Source organism: Bos grunniens, chromosome X, assembly GCF_055505025.1.
Source record: "Bos grunniens cultivar Pamir isolate PY7600 chromosome X, Bosgru_T2T1.0, whole genome shotgun sequence".
Classification (NCBI taxonomy): Eukaryota; Metazoa; Chordata; class Mammalia; order Artiodactyla; family Bovidae; genus Bos; species Bos grunniens.
This window is the reverse complement of record NC_141194.1, coordinates 143010071-143033087: the sequence shown is the minus strand read 5'-3', so window position 1 is coordinate 143033087 and position 23017 is coordinate 143010071. Positions and strand designations below refer to the sequence as shown.

At 43.8% G+C, this 23017-nt stretch overlaps 1 protein-coding gene across 2 annotated transcripts in view; it reads left to right on the top strand.

The window, feature by feature from the left end:
• The window catches only part of SLC25A43 (solute carrier family 25 member 43), a 41205-nt gene that overhangs the window by 2911 nt on the left and 15277 nt on the right, over positions 1–23017 (top strand). Inside the window, exons 2-4 of one of the 2 annotated variants that reach the window (XM_086389833.1) lie at positions 5283–5524; positions 10582–10754; positions 11664–12283. In XM_086389833.1, coding sequence (XP_086245959.1) covers positions 5283–5524; positions 10582–10754; positions 11664–11699 — 451 coding nt within the window. In that variant the 3' untranslated portion in view covers positions 11700–12283. Of the gene's footprint in view, positions 1–5282; positions 5525–10581; positions 10755–11663; positions 12284–23017 lie in introns of those variants that run through there. The other variant, XM_086389832.1, reaches the window with a different exon arrangement.

The following is a 23017-nucleotide window of genomic DNA, read 5'->3' as shown; positions in this document are numbered from 1 at the left end:
AATGAGATCTTGGAGGGGCAGATTAGGGAGTTTGGACTTTACTTGGAATGCAAGGGTAACTGGGGTGGATTTTTGATGGGGGAGTGCTGTGATTAAAGCAATTCAACAGGAATTGTCACCTGGTAGCTGCAGAGGACATCTAAAGAGGAAGAAGGCTGGGGGCGGCGGGACCAGTTAGGAACCAGTTGCACTAGTCCCTGTGGTGGCTGAGAGCATCTGAAATGGGCTGATGACCGTGGGAATGGAGAAAAGGAGATGTGTGGGAGAGGAAGAACACATAGCTACTCAGGCTAGGTTTGCTAATGTTTTCCTGAAAGGTTAGTTTCTTTCTGAAAATTAAAAGGAAATATTTCAGTGATAGGCAGCCAAGTGGTGGATCAATCATGATGCCAGACTTCCTACATTAAGACAATACCTTGGATCCATCATTATACTGAATTTGCAGATCCATGAATTTGCAGAACAGTTAGTTGTGGGTAATGGTACAGCCTGTGATTGTGGGTTTGAATAAAAAAGCATAAACATACAGAATGTTCAGAAAATGCAGTGGTTCAGGGCTTCCCTGGTGGCTCAGTTGTAAAGAATCCACCTGCCAATACAGGTTTGACCCCTAGTCCAGGAAGGTCCCACATACCACAACTATTGAACCTGTGCTCTAGAGCCTGGGAGTTCTAGAGCCTGTGCTCTGCAATGAGAAGCTACCGAAATGAGAAGCCCATGCACCACAGCTAGAGAGTAGCCCCCACTCACTGCAACTCGGGAAAAGCCCACACAGCAACAAAGACCCAGCACAGTCAAAAATAAATAAATAAAATTTTTTTTAAAAAAGCAGTAGTTCAGTGACTTGCTCACAAACACAATTAATGGCACAGCTGGAGCTTGAAACCAGGTCTTCTGCTTAGTCCAGTGCTCAAATTAACGTTGTGATGATGACATATCTCCCTACTTGGATTTACAATGAAAAGAATGCACTCAGTAGAGTCTGGGAGGAGCTAGGTCCTTGTACTAAACAAATAAAATCTAACACAATGGGTGGCTATCAGATGTAGACCTTTACCCAACTTTATGCTACAACTGTTTGTCTAGCTGTATAAGCATTGTTTTGGGTTCCTGAAACTGAAATTGTTCATCACCAACACCATTTCCTTATTGTGTAACCAATTCACTAGCTTGTGTTTGGCTGCCAACTTGTGTTAGGTTGAAGTGTTGGCAGTTCTAACTACATACATCAAGGGTGTGTGTAATCTCCGTGTGCCTGAAATGAAGGGGTTACTGCCGTTCATCAGCTTATCTAGTCTTGCTGGAAGAGCTTCTGTGCAGTGTGTGGGAATGCAAGGAAGAGCAGAAAGGGGAACACTGCTGCCCCAGCCAATCAGACAAGCACTTAAGATGTGGGGATTCAGATGATGTCATTGATGGCCTATCAGGGTTGCCCTGCTTTGACTCTGATTGTAAGAGGAACGATCTGTGTCTTCGCCTCTGTATAGTAAGAGTCTGAGAAAAAGGGCTTTCCTTGGTTCTTCTTTTCGATTTTGTATATTTGTCAAATATGTCAAAACCCTCTTTATAAAGCAAACTGATAGAAGACAGGGTTCTTCCTAGTTCATCAAGTCATTCAGAGACCCTAATTTCTCTTGGGCCGCCCCTATCAGACATCTCTCTGGTAGGTCCGTTGAACTCTCATGATCTTATGCTGAAAGCTCACACAGTGTATATATTCAGTGACTGGGGAATGAATGCATGCACGAGTGCCCTGGGATGGTGAATAAGCGGGAGGCAGTCCATTCTGAAGGAGATCAGCCCTGGGATTTCTTTGGAAGGAGTGATGCTAAAGCTGAAACTCCAGTATTTTGGCCACCTCATGCGAAGAGTTGACTCATTGGAAAAGACTGATGCTGGGAGGGATTGGGGGCAGGAGGAGAAGGGGACGACAGAGGATGAGATGGCTGGATGGCATCACTGACTTGGTGGACGTGAGTCTGAGTGAACTCTGGGAGTTGGTGATGGACAGGGAGGCCTGGCGTGCTGCAATTCATGGGGTCGCAAAGAGTCAGACACGGCTGAGCGACTGAACTGAACTGAACTGAATGAGAATGAATGGTGTTTCTTCAAACTCCTCCTTCTTCTAGATTATTCCAGCATGCTGCAGACCACCCCTCTAGCCAAGCATTTCCACTTCCTCTGTCTCCCCTCCCTCTGCTAAGGTTCCCCTCCCACTCGACTGGACTGGCTCGGGGAGAGAGGAGGGAGGAAGGACTCAGGAAGGGTGCAGGCAGTGAAACCAAGGCAGACGGCCCACCAGGGAGAACCAGCTTGGTTTATCCGTATCTTTAAAAGGTCGCGCTGGTTCACTCAAATGACTATTAAGTGAGGCTGACAAAATGAAGCCCAGACTTTCCTACAGCTTGAAGGAGATGTTTTTAATAGATAAGTGTTTACTTGGGAGCAAAGGAGCCAATCTAGAACTCTCTCAGTGGTTTCACCTGAACACTTATTCGTCAGTCAGGGGGCCCTAGCCTGCTGCCAAACTGAAAAAGCAGGAAATACACATCTTCGCTAGAGCTTTGGAAGCCAAAGTATTCAGGATGCTCTCATTTTAAAAAAGATAAAATACTATTAGCTAGCTCTGTTCACCTTCCTTTTATTCAGATCCTTGTTATACCTCTCCCGCTCCTCCTACCCACTCTCTGACAGAAAATCTTATTTTTCCTGGTTTCCAAGCCCTCTTTTATTTTCTCCACATTTCGCAAGCATGAATAAAATTCCTTTGCTTCCTGGCCCGGGAACGTGCACCATGTAAAAGTCCTCTTAGAACAATTTCTGCCAACGTAGGCTCTCATGACTGGGGATGTACTGCTTCCAGAAAGAGGGATTGTAACAGAGTGGCTTTCTAGTTTGCCAATAGAAAAGTCCACCCAAAACCATTTGGGACTAAATTGTGAAACTGCAGTGAAACACAAAGAATGGTCTAGCAAACACTCATATACCCACAGTGCAGGATTGACAGCATACAAGAGAATTAGCTTAAAAGATACAAGAAATAAAAAAGATAGTTGAAGTATCTTTTTTTTTTTTTTAGTTGAAGTATCTTTTAAGCTAATTGTGACCCCATGGACTGTAGCCCACCAGGCTCTTCTGTCCATGGGATTCTCCAGGCAAGAATACTGGAGTGGGTTGCCATTTCCTTCTCCAGGGTATCTTCCCGACCCAAGGATTGAACCTGGGTCTCCTGCATTATGGGCAGACTCTTTACCAATTGAGCCACCAGGGAAGACTTAGTACAAGAAATAAAATATTACAGATAATGGTAAAGTCCCCTTCATTCTCTTTTCCAGTCCCATCTGCTCTCCACCTTCTTGGGGGTCTATTTTATACTTTTTTTACATGTCTATATCCATAATTACTTTAAGATACGGTTTTGTAAATGTATTTCTTGATTTAAATGTATTCAGCCCTCTGTATCTTTAGATTCTGTATCCACTGATTCAACCAACCACAGGTTGGAAATACTGTATTCAGTATTGTGTAATACAATTCCAGAAAGTTCCAAAAAGCAAAACTTGAATTTGCCATGCCCCAGGAACTTTTTATATAGCATTTACACTGTATTCAGTATTATAAGTACTCTAGAGATGATTTAAAGTATGCATATGTACCTGATAAGTTGCTTCAGTTGTGTCCAACTCTTTGTGACCCCATGGACTGTAGCCCGCCAGGCTCCTCTGTCCATGGGATTCTCCAGTCAAGGATACTGGAGTGGGTTGCCATTCCCTTCTCCAGGGTATCTTCCTGACCCAGGGATCAAACCCGGGTCTCCTGTATTGCAGGCAGTCTTTATTGTTTGAGCCAGTAGGGAAGCCCCTGACTTAAAGTATACTAGAGGTCAAATAATACACCATTTTCTATGAGGGACTTGAGCATCCACAGATGTTGGTATCTGTTGGGGTTTCTGAAACCTGTGGATACAGAGAAATGACCATAGTTACCATACACTATAGGTCATTCTGCAACTTGCTTTTTTCACTTAACTTTATGCTTTTATGATTTATCCATGTAAATACACAGTTCTAAGTGCATTCATTTATGGTATCATTATATGACTTCCACAATTTATCCATTCCTCTACCAATGGATTTTTAGACTATTCAATTTCACTTACAAACAATGTATTAATAATAAGTGTCCCCAGCCAGGGGTTGAACCTGCACCCCCCTGCACTGGAAGCTCAGAATCTTAACCACTGGACCACCAGGGAAATCCCTTGAGTTTTTAAAATATATTGGTTTAATAATTGTAAGAGAAGATGCACGACCCCACCAACTGTCAGAGAAATAACAAATAAAAACAGTAACAAGATGCCATTTCTCACCCAGCTGACAGGAAGACAGTTCCACACACTCCCCATCTGACTGCAGGAAGGAGTCTCCAAGTACATCTTGTGTCTTTATACAAGAGTTTCTCTAGGATATGCACTGAGAAATGGAATTGCTGGGATGAAAGTAGGCTTTCTTCCAATTTTACTAGATACTACAAAGTGACCTGCCAATGTACACCTCCCCCAGCAGTGGATGAGCATTCCTGTTTCCATACTTTCTCACCATCACTTGGTGTTATCAGACTTTTTCATCTTTGCCAGTCTGCTGGGTGAGAAATGGTATCTTGTTACTGTTTTTATTTGTTATTTCTCTGACAGTTGGTGGGGTCGTGCATCTTCTCTTACAATTATTAAACCAATATATTTTAAAACTCAAGGGATTTCCCTGGTGGTCCAGTGGTTAAGATTCTGAGCTTCCAGTGCAGGGGGCTCAGGTCAACCCTGGGTTGAAGAACTAATTTCCCACATGCTGCCTGAGGCAGCCAAAAACAAAAAACCTCAATTACTGGGAATGCTTAAAGTCATTGTTTCAAGCAATTTCATTGAAGTTGCAACCGAATCAAAGGAGCACATTCCAATTCAGTATTTATCGAGTACTTCTGTTCATTTACACCCCACAGGCAAGCCAGGGTTGACAGTTATGCAAATAAAAGGGGAAAATGCTTAAGATGAAGTGGATGGACTTAGGGTAGATGTAAATAAGGTTAGATATCTCTTCCTTAGAGCTAAGTAGAATTACATAAATATAGTAGAATTGAATGTGTTTACTCATTTATCTTAATACATTAGTAATTTTTGCTTCATAAAGCATTTCCAAACGTGGGGAAATGTTGCAATCAGTAGCACTGAACACTCCAAAACAATCCATAGCTGATTCCCTTGGGCCTTTCTCCCTGTTTTCTCCCAGGTTTGTCGTGCTGTTCATGGATGACCTGGGCCATATTTCCCAGTGGAGCTCCATCATGGCTGGGAGTCTCGCAGGGATGGTTTCCACCATTGTGACATATCCTACAGACCTCATCAAAACTCGGTTAATTGTGCAGAACATGCTGGAACCATCCTACAGGGGGATCCTCCATGCATTTTCTACTATTTATCAACAGGAAGGGTTCCTGGCTCTTTATCGAGGGGTTTCCCTTACTGTTTTAGGTAAGATGGAACTTGTCACCTTGTCCAAGAAAAGGCTGTGTTCTTGGATCTATACAAATGATTTTTATATCTTTGTTGGTAACCAGTGAAATCCACTTTACTGAGTTCAAGGGATATATATGAATGTATTGTATATCTTTGTAACCCATTAAATTCATTTAACTGAGTTCAAGGTCCGTTCAGTTCAGTTTACTCACTCAGTTGTGTCTGACTCTTTGCAACCCCATGGACTGCAGGACGCCAGGCCCCCCTGTCCATCACCAACTCCCTGAGTCTATTCAAACTCATGTCCATTGAGCCAGTGATGCCATCCAACCATCTCATCCTCTGTCGTCCCCTTCTCCTCCCACCTTCAATCTTTCCCAGCATCAGGGTCTTTTCCAATGAGTCAGTTCTTCGCATCAGATGGTCAAAGTATTGGAGTTTCAGCTTCAACATCAGTCCTTCCAATGAATATTCAGGATTGATTTCCTTTAGGATGGACTGGTTGGATCTCCTTGCAGTCCAAGGGACTCTCAAGAGTGTTCTCCAACAAAACAGTTCAAAAGCATCAATTCTTCAGTGCTCAGCTTTCTTTATGGTCCAACTCTCACATCCATCCATGATTACTGGAAAAAAAACATAGCTTTGACTAGATGGACCTTTGTCACCAAAGTAATGTCTCTGCTGTTTAATATGCTGTCTAAGTTGGTCATAATTTTCTTCCAAGGAGCAAGCGTCTTTTAATTTCATGGCTGCAGTCACCATCTGCAGTGATTTTGGAGTCCAAAAAAATAAAGTCTGTCACTGTTTCCACTGTTTCCCCATCTATTTGCCACGAAGTGATGGGACCAGATGCCATGATCTTAGTTTTCTGGATGTTGAGCTTTAAGCCAACTTTTTCACTCTCCCCTTTCACTTTCATCAAGAGGCTCTTTAGTTCTTCTTCGCTTTCTGTCTTAAGGATGGTATCATCTGCATATCTGAGGTTATTGATATTTCTCCTGGAAATCTTGATTCCAGCTTGTGCTTCATCCAGCCTAGCATTTCTCATGATGTACTCTGCATATAAGTTAAATAAGCAGGGTGACAATATACAGCCTTGACGTACTCCTTTTCCTATTTGGAACCAGTCTGTTGTTCCATGTCCAGTTCTAACAGTTGCTTCCTGACCTGCATACAGATTTCTCAAGAGGCAGGTCAGGTAGTCTGGTATTCCCTTCTCTTTCAGATTTTTCCACAATTTGTTGTGATCCACACAGTCAAAGGCTTTGGCATAGTCAATAAAGCAGAAATAGATGTTTTTCTGGGACTCACTTGCTTTTTCCGTAATCCAACGGATGTTGGCAATTTGATCTCTGGTTCCTCTACCTTTTCTAAAACGAGCTTGAACATCTGGAAGTTCAGGGTTCACGTACTGTTGAAGCCCGGCTTGGAGAATTTTGAGCATTACTTTACTAGTGTGTGAGATGAGTGCAATTGTGTGGTAGTTTGAGCATTCTTTGGCATTGCCTTTCTTAGGGATTGGAATAAAAACTGACCTTTTCCAGTCCTGTGGCCACTGCTGCATTTCCCAAATTTGCTGGCATATTGAGTATAGCACTTTCAGAGCATTATCTTTCAGGATTTGAAATAGCTCAACTGGAATTCCATCACCTCCACTAGCTTTGTTTGTAGTGATGATTCCTAAGGCCCACTTGACCTCACATTCCAGGATGTCTGGCTGTAGGTGAGTGATCACACCATTGTGATTATCTGGGTCATAAAGATCTTTTTTGTATAGTTCTTCTGTGTATTCTTGCCACCTCTTCTTAATATCTTCTGCTTCAAAAATGACAGAATGATCTCTGAGTTCAAGGTCATATGGATTCAATATAGAGTTGATTAGCTTTGTTCTATTCCATAGCCATACACCCCACTCCTAACTTTGGCCTGGGAGGGAGAAGGACAGCCTGCAGGTGGCTCAGCACAAGTGGACAGGCAAACAGTCCCACACACTCCCCATATGACCGCAGGAAGGAGTCTCCGAGAATGTCCATACATGTATGAGCACAACCAGGGTAGCAACTGTAGCTTCTGTGATCTTCAGAACCTTTGCCAGGACTACACCTGCACAAGTCACCAGGACCCCCAATTGCCAATGGAGTAGACTTTTGCCTTTTATCTGACCTTTTTTGCAGTATTTGATGAGATCCATCACCCTTTATTCTAGAAACCTGTCTTCCAGGATGCCACTGTATCTAGATTTCTTTTCCCACCTCTCTTCAGCTCTTTCTTGTGTGGCTCATCTGATGCTGCCAGCCCTCTACCTGTCGCTATTCCCCAGGTTCCTTTCTGAGTTTTCTTCTCACTCTTCATTCCCTCCCTGGGTGGCCTCATCTAAGTTAGTGGCTTAAACAAACATTGTAATACTCTAATGACTCCCAATTTCATCTCTATAATAACAATGACTAACATCTATTGCTCGTTATTATGTGCCAGGCACTGTCCTAAACGTTTTGCATACGGCTCCTCATTTAAGCCACATTTTACAGGTGAAATAGATGCTTAGGGAAGCTAAGCAACTTGCCCAAGACCACATAGATAGAAAACAGAAGATCTAGCAATACAACCGCAGAGCCGTCTCTCTTAGCCACTGACTACCACCAACTCTCAGTGGTAGTATGAATGCCTGCAATTGGACAACCCCACCTGATATTCCCTTGATACATCAAGGGATGTATCAATATTTAGTCAGGACTAAACCTGATGTCCTCATTAGTTGCATGTCTGCTCCCTTCCTGTGTCCCTGTGAACAAGACTGCCTTTCTTTCACCCAGTGGCCTAAGCCAGAAGAAACCTATTATCTCCTCAACTTTGACTCCTCCTCTCACTGAATGCCCACTTCAGCCGCAAGTGCTGTCAATTTCACCTTTTAAAGCTCTCAAGTCTGCCCCTTCTCCATCCCCATCTTCTCTGCCCCAGGTCACACTCTCATCATCTTTCTGCAGACACGAGAGGCTCCTACCTGGTCCCGGTCCTGGGTCTCTCCTGCCCTGGTCCACCCTGTACCTTGCTCCCAGGGTGTGGTGAGCTTTCTAAGTGCAAGTTAATCATTTCATCAGCCTCTTCCCACTGCCCTCCTTAAAAGCCTTCACTGACTCCTGTGAGCTACAGGGAAAAACCCAAATTCCTTCTGGCATACTAGCGCCTTCAGACCTGGCCCTGCCGGCCGCCAATCCCTACCTCATCTCCTACCATGCTCTACCTGCACTCCTGTGTTGGCCATCCAGAAATACTGGCATTTCTTGGAAATACTACTCTCTGTATATGTTGTTCCCTCTGCTTGCTCCGTCAGTGTCTGATGAACTCCTGCTCATTCCTGAAGACCCAGTTAAAAAGTTCTCTCTTCTGTGAAGTCCTTCTTGATTCCCTCAGGCAAAATGGATCCCTCTGATCCTTGTGTACCTAAAGCACTTTGTATAGCCTTCCTAGCCCCGCTACTATGACTCGTTATCTGTCTGTCTCTCCCACTAGATGGTGAGTATCTCCAGGAATTAGCCTGCTCACTCCTCTTTGTATTCCTGGCACCTGGCAAAGGGCCCATCACATAGCATTAGCTCCACAAATGTTTTCTGAATGAAAATATAGCATTGGTATGTCATTTTTGTTTTTATTAAATAAATACTACATTTTTCTAAAGATGAGCAACACAACTAGTGTTAGCCCTTCTTTTAAATCTCATCTTAAGGGAGATATTTAGTCCCTGTGTAAACTTCAGATTGGTCCAAAATTTTCTGGAAGCTTCAAAGTGCCAACCACCGCAGTACTTGCTTACCACCTTTTCCTAGAAAGGTGAGGCTGCTGGGTGGGAGGGGAGTTTGGTGGAGAATGGACACATGTATATGTATGGTTGAGTCCCTTCATGGATCACCTGAAATTACCACATCGTTAATTAGCTATACCCCAATACAAAATAAAAAGTTAAAAAGAAAAGATAACTAATAAGGACCTACTGGATAGCACAGGGAACGCTACTCAGTACTCTGTAATGTCCTATATGGAAAAAGAGAGAGTGAATACATGTATATGTATAACTGATTTACTTTGCTGTACGGCAGAAGCTAACACAACATTGTAAATCAACTCTACTCCAATATAAAATTTTTTTAAAAAAAGAAAGGTGAGGCTGCCACACAGTGCAGGGTGCCCACTGGGCCCTGATATGGCCGCATCATTCCCAGAAGCAAGGTCAAGTAACCTCCCTCCCTCACCACTATGATCTCACTCTTCAGTTTTCACAGAATGTTACCTTCTCAGCTGAAGATCAGTATCCACTAAACTCCAAAGCTTGATTAAGTACCTCCCACTAACTTTTTATTTAAGAGTGATTTTTTTCCCCAACACTCTTTTTTTATTTCAAACACCCCAAAATGTTAAGAGAATTGGAAATACCCTGGATAAACAAGGTCCTACTGTATAGCACAGGAAACTATATTCAATACCCTGTAATAAACAATAATTGAAATAAATATGAAAAAGACTACGTAACTGAATCACTTTGCTGTACATCATTTTACTGTGCTGAAGCTAACACAACATTATAAGTCAACTATACATAAAATAAATTATTTTTAAAAAGAATTGGAAATACCCATATACCCAGAATATACCGGGTCCTTCAATGAATGTTTTGGTTTATCATCTATCTATCCATCCCTCTAGCCATTCATCAGTCATGTATTTTTTGATGATTTTCATGTAAATTGCAAACATCAATACACTTCACCCCTCAACCTTTCAGCGTGCATATTACTAACTAGAGTTCAATGTTTGTTTATGATTCTTTTAAAAGTGAAATGGACATAGAATACACAAACCTGCAGGGAATCATTCGATGCGTTGTGATCAATGACACAAACCCAATCAAAATATACCACGTTACCATTACCCAAGAAAGTGCGTGCTGCTTCTGTTGGAGTGACTTTTCACAAGCCCAGAGCTGGTCCTGTTGCTTTCCCCAGGGTTTCCTACTGGCATTTATGTTCTCAAACCAGTGTCTCCTGAGCCATCACAGCCTCCCTGGCCTTGTTTTTCAGGTGCTCTCCCTTTCTCTGCTGGCTCCCTTCTAGTTTACATGAACCTGGAGAAAATCTGGAATGGACCCCGGGATCGGTTCTCTCTCTTCCAGAACTTTGCCAATGTCTGCCTGGCTGCTGCAGTGACCCAGACCCTCTCCTTCCCCTTTGACACGGTGAAGAGGAAGATGCAGGTGAGGAGATGTGTTTGGGGGGACCTTGCCTTGTTTGTGGGTGAGTAACAACAGCAGAGAACACAGAGCCTGAGCGAGACCAGGATCCAAAATGCTCATGACTGCTCATACAAACCCTCTGCAAAGCCCCACCCCGTGGCATTTCCGCTGTAACTTCAGGGCAATGGGCATGAGCCCATGCTGCCTCCCCATTCCCACCCTCTGCTCTCTTAGGTCTACAGAGAAGTAGACCTACAGGTGAGGCCCACTTTTCTTCCCTCACTTCATAGCTGCACTGCCTGTTACATCAAGGTGGCTTCCACAGTGAGGACAGGTCACTCTGGTCTTAACAGCCTGTCCTTCAGTGAAACAGCCTGGAAAGAAGCAAACTAAGCCAGGAACTGTCACTAACAAGGGGCCAGTAGTCCCTGATTCCCCTGTTGAGGAAGTAACTGCATTTGAAATGAGTCAGTGTCTTAGTGGGCTTGGCCCTGTATTTTCCTAATTGTGACCTAGGAAAACTCAGTTTCTCTACAGACCACAAAGGCAAAAGCCTGATACCCAAGGTCTCATAGTGAGGAACTGAGCCTAGAATCAGCCAATTCTGATTGAAGAAAAATCAGAATGGTCCAAGTAAGGATGAGGATTACAGGCAGGTTCACACAGTTGGGGGGTGAACTCAGAACCAAATGGGGCTTCGCATCTGCCCTGAACCATGCTCCTTCTCTGCTAGCCTCCCCTCAGATTCCACATCAGAAGGCTTACCTGCCTTCCTGGACTTTTCTGGGCAAATCTGGCTTTATACAGTTGATGTATCCTGAAGAGCTGCTCGGATATTCATTTGGGGCCAGTTGAATCCAATTTTAAATGATCAGCCCTGGCTGAGTTTGTTTTTCCTCATGTCTGTAACTTCTCCCTCTATTGTCTCAGTGGCCCCCGGCTTCCCCATGTGCCTTTTTTGGCTGAGCCAGGCCTCACTTTCCTCAGCACCAAAAAGCCTGCAAGTATTTATCTCAACCTATAAAGAAAAGCTGCCTTCAGGACAACACACATCACAGTTACACCCAATTCTGCGGCTCCAGTCCATCAAACTTTTCATCTCTCTGGATTGTGTTCCTTTCCTGTCCTTTGTCCAAACAAATTTTTGAAATTGTCACATTGTAATTGTCATGTCGATGCAAGCTGAGAGCCTGCCTAGTGTATGCTTATTGATAAAAACTGTTATCCCTCATTTTAAGAATAATACATACACTTCAAAATGGTTAAAATGGTCAAGTTTTCTGTTATGTGTGTTTTACCACAATAAAAAAAAAAGGAATGCACATAGATTATAGAAAACTTGGGAAATACAGAAAAGCATGACAAAGAAAAGAATTACCTATAAGCCCAATAGCTATGTGTTATAGTAATTAAGTTTTACTTCTGTGTGTTCATATGTATATGCAGATGTGTATGCACAAATATATATGTATATGGAAAGTTATTTTTTCATAAAATTGCATTCCTACTGTATGTAAAAATTATATAATAAATGAAAAATTATCTGCTTTTATCAGTTATTATTTAATGGATATTGCCTCAGGCCATCAAGTATTAAGAACATCTTTTCTAATTATCACATAATATTCTACCATTTGGATATGCCATAATTATTTTCCATTTTAATATTTTTTTAACTAGAGGATAATTGCTTTACAATGTTGTATTGGTTTCTGCTGTACATCATGAATGAATCATAAATATATATATATTTATATATATATGTATATCCCCTCCGTCAAGCCTCCCCCACGTCCTGCACCTTTTAAGTCATCACAGAGCACCAGGCTGGGCTCCCTGTGTTATATACACAGCAGCTTCCCACTAGCCAGCTGTCTTCCACATGATGGTGTATATGTGTCAGTGCCACTTTCTCAGTTCGTCCCGCCCTCTCCTTCCCCTGCTGTGTCCACAAGTCTGCTCTCTACATCTGTGTCTTCATTCCTTCCCTGCAGTTGGGTTCATCAGTACCATTTTTCTAGAGTCCATATATATGCTTTAATATACAATATTTGTTTTTCCCTTTTTGACTTACTTCACTCTGTAGGACAAGCTCTAGGTTCATCCATCTCACTACCACTGACTCAAATTCATTCCTTTTTATGACTAAGTAATATTCCATTGTGTGTGTGTGTGTGTGTGTGTGTGTGTATGTGTGTGTGTGTGTGTAGTACAACTTCTTTTGGGTGTGCCATAATTTTTTAAAAAACAGATTTATTCTCTCAAAGTTTTGGAGCCTAGAAGTTTACTATCAAGATGTTGGCAGGGCCATGCCCCTTTCGAAGGCTCTAGGAGAGGAATTTTCCTTTCTCTCAGCTTCCGGTAGCCCTAAGTGTTCCTTGGTTTGTGGCAGTATAATTTCAATCTCTGCTTCCATCGTACCATAAATAACAATTTCTCCATGTTTAAATGTTTAGGCTGTTTCTAATTCTTCAGTACAATAATACTGCAGTGAAAGTCCTTGTATTTTTTTCACATCTATAATGACACTGTTTAGCTGTATTCCTAGAAATACAGGCCACAGAATAAAAATAAGTCTAAGGTCTTAATGAAAGGCTGTTAGTTGACACGTGCAACAGCAGTGAGTAAGGTGGTTTCACTTTCTGAATCCTTTTGAACCTAATAGCTGAAAAATGTTGTCGTGTTGCTTTAATTTGAATTTCACTGATTACAAGCAAATTGCATGTTTTTCATATGTCAGTTTGTCATTAGTACTTCTTTGTAAATTTTCCGTCTGTACCCATTGCCTATTTTTCTAGACTATTTAGCTTTTTTTTTTTCACTAATCGGTAAGAAGTCTTTATATGTTAAAGGTATTAACCCTTTGTCATTTACTGCATCCATTTGACATTTGGCTTCTAATGCCATTTATGCTGTTATTGTACATATTTTACAATTTTTATGCAATTATATATACATGTTACTATTCTGGGGTTTTTAACTTTGCTCTTCTGTGTAAAAGACCTACCCCATCCCACAATCCTATGACTATTCACTGATATATTTCTTTAAATATTTTATTGTAATTGTTACACTTATCACTTTAATGTATTTAGAATTTACCTGTGGTGTGATATGAGGTAATCACCTAACTTTAAAAACAAAAATAGTTTACCAATTGTTTAAGCACCATTTTTGAAATAATCTCTTTTCCCCACTACTTTGTTCTATAACTTTTAGCCCATCCTAGATGTATATATGTTATAGGGTCTGTCTCAGGGCTGTGTATCCTGAACTGTAGATTTGTCAGCCTGTCCTCGTGCCAGTGCCACACTATTTCAATTCCTAAAGCTTTATAAGAGCCTTTAATGTCTGGCAAGGCATCTACCCCCTCAACACTCTTCAATCTTCCCTTGATTATTCTCAGTCATTTGTTGTTTCTGATGAACTTTAGAACTACCTTGTGATTATGACTGGACTGATGTTAAACTTATATACTTGGAATAATTTACGTAAAATATTCTGTCTTTATTGAGGAATACAGTATATCTCCCCTTTAGTTTCAGTCTTCTTTTTTTACACTGAACCGTATGACACTGCCAACAGCCTTTTTTTGACATTCCCAAAGGGCAACTTCATATGGTCAATTCTTAGAAAAGTTGATTTCTTCATATGATAATTATTCAGTTCAGTTCAGTCTCTCAGTTGTGTCTGACTCTTTGCAACCCCATGAACAGCAGCACACCAGGCTTCCCTGTCCATCACCAACTCCTGGAGCTTGCTCAAACTCATGTCCTTGAGTCAGTGATGCCATCCAACATCTCATCCTCTGTTCCCTTCTCCTCCTGCCTTCAATCTTTCCCAGCATCGGGGTCTTTTCCAATGAGTCTGTTCTTCACATCAGGTGGCCAAAGTATTCTAAAATAGATAGCTTCTTTAAAAAATCCAGAGTGAAGTTGAGTGGGAAAGAAGTGTGATATACTACAAACTTTTTATTCATTTTTTAATATCCTGGCCCTCAGAATTTCTTTTCCTGTCAGGAGTGAAAATGGGCTCTCGCTGGTTGGTCATCAAAAGATGGATGAGACTAAGGCTACTTATATCACCGGCTTCCATGCTTTGAGGACCACTTTTTCAAATAGTAAAGCCAGAGGCATCTACCCAGCACTTTCTGGAACCTCTTACAATTTAGTGTTCCTTATGCAGAGTTCAAGGTTTCATGACCTCACTTCCTCCCTAGAGTAAGCCTTCCCAAAACCAGGACCTAGAGGTTAGAATGTGTGTGCTCAGTCACTCAGTCGTGTCTGATTCTCTGTCCATGGAATTATCCAGGCAAGAATACTAGAGTGGGGTGCCATTCCCTTCTCCAGGAGATCTTCCTGACCCAAGGATTGAACCTACATCTCTCATGTCTCCTGCATTGGCATGCAGGTTCTCTACCACTAGTACCACCTGGGAAGCCCAGGGTTTGGGGTTGTCAGTGAAAAGGGGTTAGATTCTAGGACCAACTCCAGTGCGTGGGGTTTTTTCCCGCATACCAAGCAAGCCTCCAATGGCACATGGGAGTCCTACAGTTCCACTCAATTCAGACACTCTCAGAGACAGCATCAGATTCCTTGGGTTAAGGGCTCAGTCCCACAAGACTGCCCCCCACTTCAGATGCCGATCTCCAGTCTAGGTTGTCACCCGAGCTTCTGAAGTATAAATTAGAGGTTCACACAGCCTTGAATCCGATTAACTTGCTGGAGTGGCTCACAGAACTCAGGAAACTAGTTTATTCACTGGATTACTGGCAACCAGACTCCATCCATTTCGACACTTTCCAAAAGTCACTGTATTAACATAAACTCAGGTGTGACTGAAAAGGGTTTGTTATGAATACCAAGGTACCTTTATTGCTCTCATCACTTAGGAAATGTCAAGTTAATATTATAGGCGCTCTGTGCCAGAAATGGGGACAGAGATCAAGTATATATTTATTATAAGTCACAGTATCGCAAAGGGTTTCAGATGAAATTCAGTGGCATCTAAATATGGGAAGAGAGGTTTCAATCTTCTCTGTAAACTTTTAGCATTCCTTTCTTCACGCAAGAGCTAGAATAGTGACCTCTTATGGGGAAATCCAGCTACCACCACCATTCTACTCTAGAATATATATTTACCACAACAATTTACTGTATAGTGGAAGTGGGTTGTTGTCATTTAGTCCCTAAGTCATGTCTGACTCTTTGCGACCCCATGTACTGTAGCCCGCCAGGCTCCTCTGTCCATGGGATTTTCCAGGCAAGAAGTGGTTTGCCATTTCCTTCTCCAGGGGATCTTCCCAACCCAGGGATTGAACCATCATGTCCTGTATTGTCAGGTGGATCCTTTACCATGAGCCACTAGGAAAGCTGAGAAGTGGGTGTTTGGAGGAAAATTTAATCATCTTTTTCCTTCGATAGAAACCTTCTTCATAATGCATACATACACAGAGCTCCAACAAGAAGCTTTAAAATAGTGCAAAGTCATGATAGTTGTAAGAAAAAAATTCAAAGAGGCAATTGCTTGGTTTTCATAAAAAATGATTAACATCCAGTTATGAATGAATGTCATCCAAAGATTCAGGAAGTGAATTCTTAGGGTTGCAGTCAAAATGTTATTTTACAGGAGTTAATAAGCAATAATGGGGCTTCCCTGACTGCCTGCAGTGCAGGAGACACGGATTCAATTCCTGGATCTGGAAGATCCCCTGTAGAAGGAAATAATCCACTCTAGTATTCTTGCCTGGAAAATCCCATGAACAGGGGAGCCTGGTGGGCTACAGTCCATGGGATTGTAAAAGAGTCTGACACGACTTAGCGACTAACTAACAACAACAATAAACAATAGTACCCTGTCCAACCTACATTATTTTTTAAATTAATCTATTTATTTTAACTGGAAGCTAATTACTTTACAATATTGTAGTGGTTTCTGCATACATTGACATGAATCAGCCATGGGTGTACATGTGTCCCCCATCCTGAACCCCTCTCCCACCTTCCCCCCAATCCCATCCCTCAGGGTCCTCCCAGTGCACCGGCCCTGAGCGCCCTGTCTGATGCATTGAACCTGGACTGGCAATCTATTTCATATATGGTAATATATATGTTTCAATGCTATTCTCTCAAATCATCCCACCCTCACATTCTCCCACACAATCCATTCTGTTCTTTATATCTGTGTCTCTTTTGCTGTCTCGTGTATAGGGTTATCATTACCATCTTTCTAAATTCCATATATGACAACCTACTTAAAAAAAGAAAATTAACCTCCCAAGGCAGAACCACAGGCTGCTTTTAAATGCAAATATGCATTGCTTTCTCTGGCCATTAGATGTCGCTGCAGTAACAGAGCGTATCTGAGCACTACGTGAGGGTATGGAAGCCTTGCAGCTGGTGATCACTGTCCAGTTTACAACCTCCTGATCCCAGCTCAAAATACATCTTAAGTTTGGAGGATAAGGAACCTAGAAACAACAGGCTAGCCCTAAATTCTATTGCGGTTGTTTGTTCCTGCAAAGTACTCAATCCAACTTCTTCAAGAAAAGAGAGCGTTCTAAGTCTCCCTCCACATCCTCCTGGGGAGCAGGCAAGGTTTGCCAGCTGAATGTATAAGGAGAGAGCTTTGCAGGGCAGCCAGGCTCCTCTGACCTGAGCACACTTAATGGTAACATTTCCATTCCATTGGCTTTCCTCCTTACACTGCCCATCAGGAAGCAAATCAACATCAGGTGTCCATTAGGTAACCAGCTGGACAGGAAATTTCCTCACCCCAACACTGACTGGCCACTTTGTCTGAAGGTCTCATTCTTCTAATATATATGCTTTATCCAGACACACACATACACACAATCTGTCCATTTAATGCCACTTCGGGTTGGAACTCTTGAGCACTAATGACAGTAATCAGAAGTCTTGTTTAACCAGCTGAGCCCTTCCTTCACTGTGCTTACACTCATTTTATTCCTTTTTCTTTCTCTTACCCTGGCTCCTGGCTGGCATGCTAGAGACTGGAGAGGTAAATAAAATTATGCATGTGCATGTTCTGATGGGATGGCTGCTGGTGGGAAGGGGGTGAGTCAGCCCTGTGCACCTCGTGTGCCCTCGTGGCCCCCAAGACCACCATGCCTGAAATGCCCTTGGCCACACTTCAGCACATTTCAACTCAAGCTCTTCCAGGTACACCCACCCTTGCCCCCTTTGTCTCTCCCACACCTAACCCAGAGATTGGGACTGAAGAGGCTGGCAGCACTTGGTGTATTGAGAGAACAAGTAGAAAGGAAACAAGTAGATGGAGATTGATTTGCCTCCATGAGGACCAGGGAGTCCTGAGCAAATGGTTCTCTGAACAGTTCATGTGGAAAAAAAGAGAGAGAGAAGCTGCCGGGAAAATCTAGGGAGCAGCTGAGAAGGTGGAGCTTTGGAACACAGTGGGCCTTCTGAGAGGATCAGGAGGAAGGCTCCAGCCAAAAGCTGGGTCCCCGACAATTCTGCCTGACCTCCCCCTGTCCCTGCAGTCCGTATTAGGTGTCTCCGTTTCATCAAACATAAAACCAAGTGTTAGCCTGTCGCTTTCTACACAGGGGACTTTGACCTCATCAGGGCTCACAAGGCAAGCAGGATTAGGCCCGGTCAGCATTTGAACTAAAAGCACATAAGATGAAGAAGGACAAAGGTGGTATCCAAGTGGCACAGCTGACTGAGCAGAATATGCACAGTCTCTGGGTCAAGAGAATCCCCAGCTGTTCAAACTGAGATGCTGAACTGGGCACAGAGCTTCATCCATTCCCTCCAGGGTGCCTCTCCCCTCTCTGGGTTCCTCATGTTCATAACCCACATCCTCAGCCCTGAGCCATATTTCCTCAACCCTGAGCCATATTTCTCCAGCCCCGCTCCCGCACTTCTCATCGGTTGCTGGACACTGCTGTTTGGCCTCCACCTCTCCAGGGTCACCTCGAAGTATGTATCAAGCTGACTTCTCCCTCCGCTGAAACTGTCTTCCCAGGGTTCTCCATTTCGTTGCGGTCATTCCCCACTTACCCAGGCTGCAGACCCGGAAGTTGTCTCTCTTCCCCCTCCCCCAGTCAGCCTTGAACCCAGTTGGGTCGTCATTCCTAACACTCCCATGTTGGTCTTGTCACTGTCTCTCCCCTCCTCTAGGACCTTATCAGCTCATACGTCGACTACTGCAGTAATCTTCCAATTGATCTCAGGATTCATTCTAAAAATTAGCATAAGCATTGGGCACTGATGTACCAACCAGGCACTGTGCTACATGCTGTATACTTATTATCTCATTTTAATCCTGGCAACAGACCTACCAGATTGGTACTGTTCTTATCCAGCCCATTTTACAGAGGAGAAAAGTGAGACACTAAGAGGTTCCATAGCCCACCCAAGTCCACACACTCAGTAACTGAGTAACTTGCATCACCAGGGTCAATATTCATTTCTGCCTCCTCCAGCCCAGCCTATGGGCTTCTGCCAGATGAATTTTCTTAAGATCTGCCTGTGTCGTGTCCTTTATTGCCCTGAGAGAATGAGGGCTGGGCCCCTTGGCCCCGCAGGCTGCCCTTACCAACTTTGCCACCCTTGTTGCACTGAGGCCCCCTCTATCAGGAGTTGCACAATCAGATGCTGGCAGGAACTTGGAAGTAGTGGAAAGAAGAGAAAGTAGGGAAACCCGGATAATATAACTAACACTCACCTCCTAAAGAATAAGCTTGCAAATGCACTCTGAGCCATCCTGGCTTTCAGAAGCATTCTGGAGAGCTAACTGCACTGTGCTTACAAAATGTGATGAGCATCTAAATACGAATTGCAGCGTGGAACAAAGTGGCCAGGGGAGGCTGCAGTGAGTTCCCCTTCTCCGAACAGTAGATGCCATTTAGAAATGTGGGCCCATTTTTCAAGGGAGCCTAAAATCCAGATTTTCCTGTGAGATCCCCCAATCTTTCAACGTTGGCAAATACAAGTTGTCAGATTCTGCCTGAGCTAAACAAAACAGGATTTTTAAACCTCTGCCTGTTCCAGCCTCCAGTTCAATCAAAATTATCTCCTTAGCCCCTCTCCTCCATCCCCCTGAAGAATAAGTGTATTTCACATTCCTGTCACCTCTGCCTGAAGCATCCACCTCCATCTCACCTGAGATGTGCCTCATGGTGGCTGGCTCTTAGCAAGTTGTTGTTTAGCTAATTCATGTCCAACTCTTTTGTGACCCTATGGGCTGTAGCCCACCAGGTTCTTCTGTCCTTGGGATTTTCCAGGCAAGAATACTAGAGTGGGTTGCCATTTCCTACTCTAGGTGATATTCCCAACCCAGGGATCAAATCTGCATCTCCTGCATTGGCAGGCAGATTCTTTACTGCTGAGTCACCTGGGAAGCACTCTTTTGACTTACAACAGCACATATCTGTTGATTTCATTTGATAAATGAGTTCACTTTTCCTACCCCTTAAACAGTGGTCCTATTGTGATGGATCAAGACATCCATCTTGTGTTTTGCCTCTGTAAAACCACAAATGAGGGCGTTCCAAACCACTTGAGAGGGCATTTGGGGGTAGGAGAATCCAAGTTACTTAAAGTGTGCTCTGTCAATAACTATAGATGCTGTCTTCACTGTCACTACCCCCACCCCCAAGGGCATATTTTGTTCCAAAAGCTTTGTGGTTGAACAGCTCCTTTTAGGTGCTTCCCTGGTGGCTCAGATAGTAAAACAAAAAAAATCTGCCTGTGATAGGGGATACCCAGGTTCAATCCCTGGGCTGGCAAGATCTCCTGGAGAAGGAAATGGCTCCCCACTCCAGCATTCTTAGGGCTTCCCTGGTGGCTCAGATGGTAAAGAATCTGCCTGCCAATGCAGGAGTGAAGTCGCTCAGTCGTGTCCAACTCTTTGCAACCCCATGGACTGTAGTCTATCAGGCTCCTCCATCCATGGGATTTTCCAGGCAAGAGTGCTGGAGTGGATTGCCATTTCCTTCTCCAGGGGATCTTCCCAACCCAGGAATCATACCCAGGTCTCCAGCATTGCAGGTAGATGCTTTACCGTCTGAGCCACTAGGGAATGCAGGAGACCTGGGTTCAATTGCTGGGTGGGGAAGATCCCCTGGAGAAGAAAATGGCAACCCACCCCAGTGTTCTTGCCTGGAGAATCCCATGGACAGAGGAGCCTGATGAGCTACCATCCACGAGGTCGCAAAGAATCAGACACAACTGAGCAACTAACACTTTCATTTTCACTTTTCAACCCCTTTTAAATGATACACTTAGCCTGTGTGTACACTCTGGTCCAGCTAGTTTAGTTTCCATAGCGTTTCTCCACGTGCCCTACCTCCTACCATCTCTCCACCATTGCTGCACGCGTCCACCCTTCCCTCCGGAAACCTTCTCTCATCTTCTCAAGAGGAAAGAGGTTCCCGGCTCTGAACGCCCATAGCTCCCTCTCTATAGCTTGCAGGCCCATGTCACATGCTTCCTTGTGTCATAATCTTCTGTGTTCATGATTCCTTCCAGACTGAGCTCCTTGCCTTTGGGACGTGTGTCTTACATGTTTCTCCCCACAGCACATAACCTCATATAGCAGGCACTTGATACTTGTTTTAAAATGAATAAAGTTCAGGGCTGGCTTCTGAGTTCCCACTGCCTTGTGAGTACAGAATTGAACCTTAGCTGCCACTGGATGAGCCCCAAGCCTGTGTGCTCATCCCTGCCCTGTGCTGAAGGTAAAAACAGCCTGCCTTTTCCTGCCTGCTGACCTAGGGAAACCTCGGCTTTGTCCCCTGCCTCATACTGCCTGCAATCCTTGCTCTGATAACGCACTATCTCCAACCCCCCGCCTTAGCTCTCCTGTTCTGTGTATCTCAGCTCCAACACCTGTTACCATTTCAAGATAAGTAAATACGCTGAAAGGACAGAGAAAAACAGTCTTGATGGACACCCCCTCTTCACAACAGCCTCCCAACACTTTGTGCTTGATGAATCAGCATCATAGTGTTTGCACTTGCATGTTGATTTCAGTAAACGTGATATGAAGGAACAGATCTAGATCTGGCATAAGGATGGGGATATGTCTGGAGGAGGTAACCACAGGGAAGTCTTCCCCCGGAAATAAGAAATGACAATAATGTGATAATAACTACCATTTATTCATCATGTAATGTGAACCAGGCTGTGTATCATCCCATTCCATCCTCTTCATCCACCCTATTAAGTAAGTATAGTTAGTATCCCTAGTTTCTAGGTGAAGAAATGAGGCATGAGGCACAGAGAGGGTAAGTTACCTGCCCAGCATTCACTTAGCTACCAAGTGGCTCGAGGGCTAGGAAATCAGGTCTTTCCTTCAGGCCCATGCTTTATCCACCAGGGCTCCCGGGGCTTGTTCCTGCTGCTGCTGCTAAGTCGCTTCAGTCGTATCCGACTCTGTGCAACCCCATAGATGGCAGCCCACTAGGCTCCACCATCCCTGGGATTCTCCAGGCAAGAACACTGGAGTGGGTTGCCATTGCCTTCTCCCGAGCTTGTTCCTAGATGCTAGGTAATCAGTTAGGGTTTTTTTGTTTTTTTGTTTTTTTTCAGTTCAGGATGACAGAGAATGAAACCTAATCTTGAGATTTGGGAACGCTGGGCCTCAGTTGAAAAAAAAAAACAAACCAGTAGCACGCTAGCTCAGAAACAGGCACGAGAGTGGCTTTGGCCAAGGAATGGTTAACTCAGTTGGAAGGGGAAAAAAAAAATCTTTAGAAAACCAGGCTGTTGGGCGCCCTGGCTTTCTTTGGTTACTGGCAGCCTGACAACGGAAAGCTTGAAGCCTGCAGATTGAAATGAGGAGCAGAGAACATTCAGCAGCCGTGGACCTTTGGCCGCCTCAGACTGGCCATGCCGCTCGGACAGACTGGGAAGAAAGCCCCAGCAGCTCGCCGAGCCCGTGGCAGAGCAGGTGCAAAGCCCCAGCATGAGAAAGTGTAGATTATTCTCAGCACACCTGCCAGGAAGCACTACATGCGTTTCAGGTGTGCTGCCTAGTTCAGCATTTCTTGGTTGACATGGCATCTAGTCTCAGGAGGACTAGAGTTCTGTTTCCCCAGCACAGCCAACTCACCCGCTGCTCCACAAATACAAACACCGCTGGGTTCTCGGCTCTCAGGGTCATGGGAGAGGGTGGGAACGTTACCTTGAGTTCACTGCATCTCTAATTCCTTGCCATCATTTTGCTTTGGTGGCCGGGCCCTTTGGGAACTGGCAGCTTCTGCCTCAGTCAGTAGCATTGCCTTGGCATTCTGACGG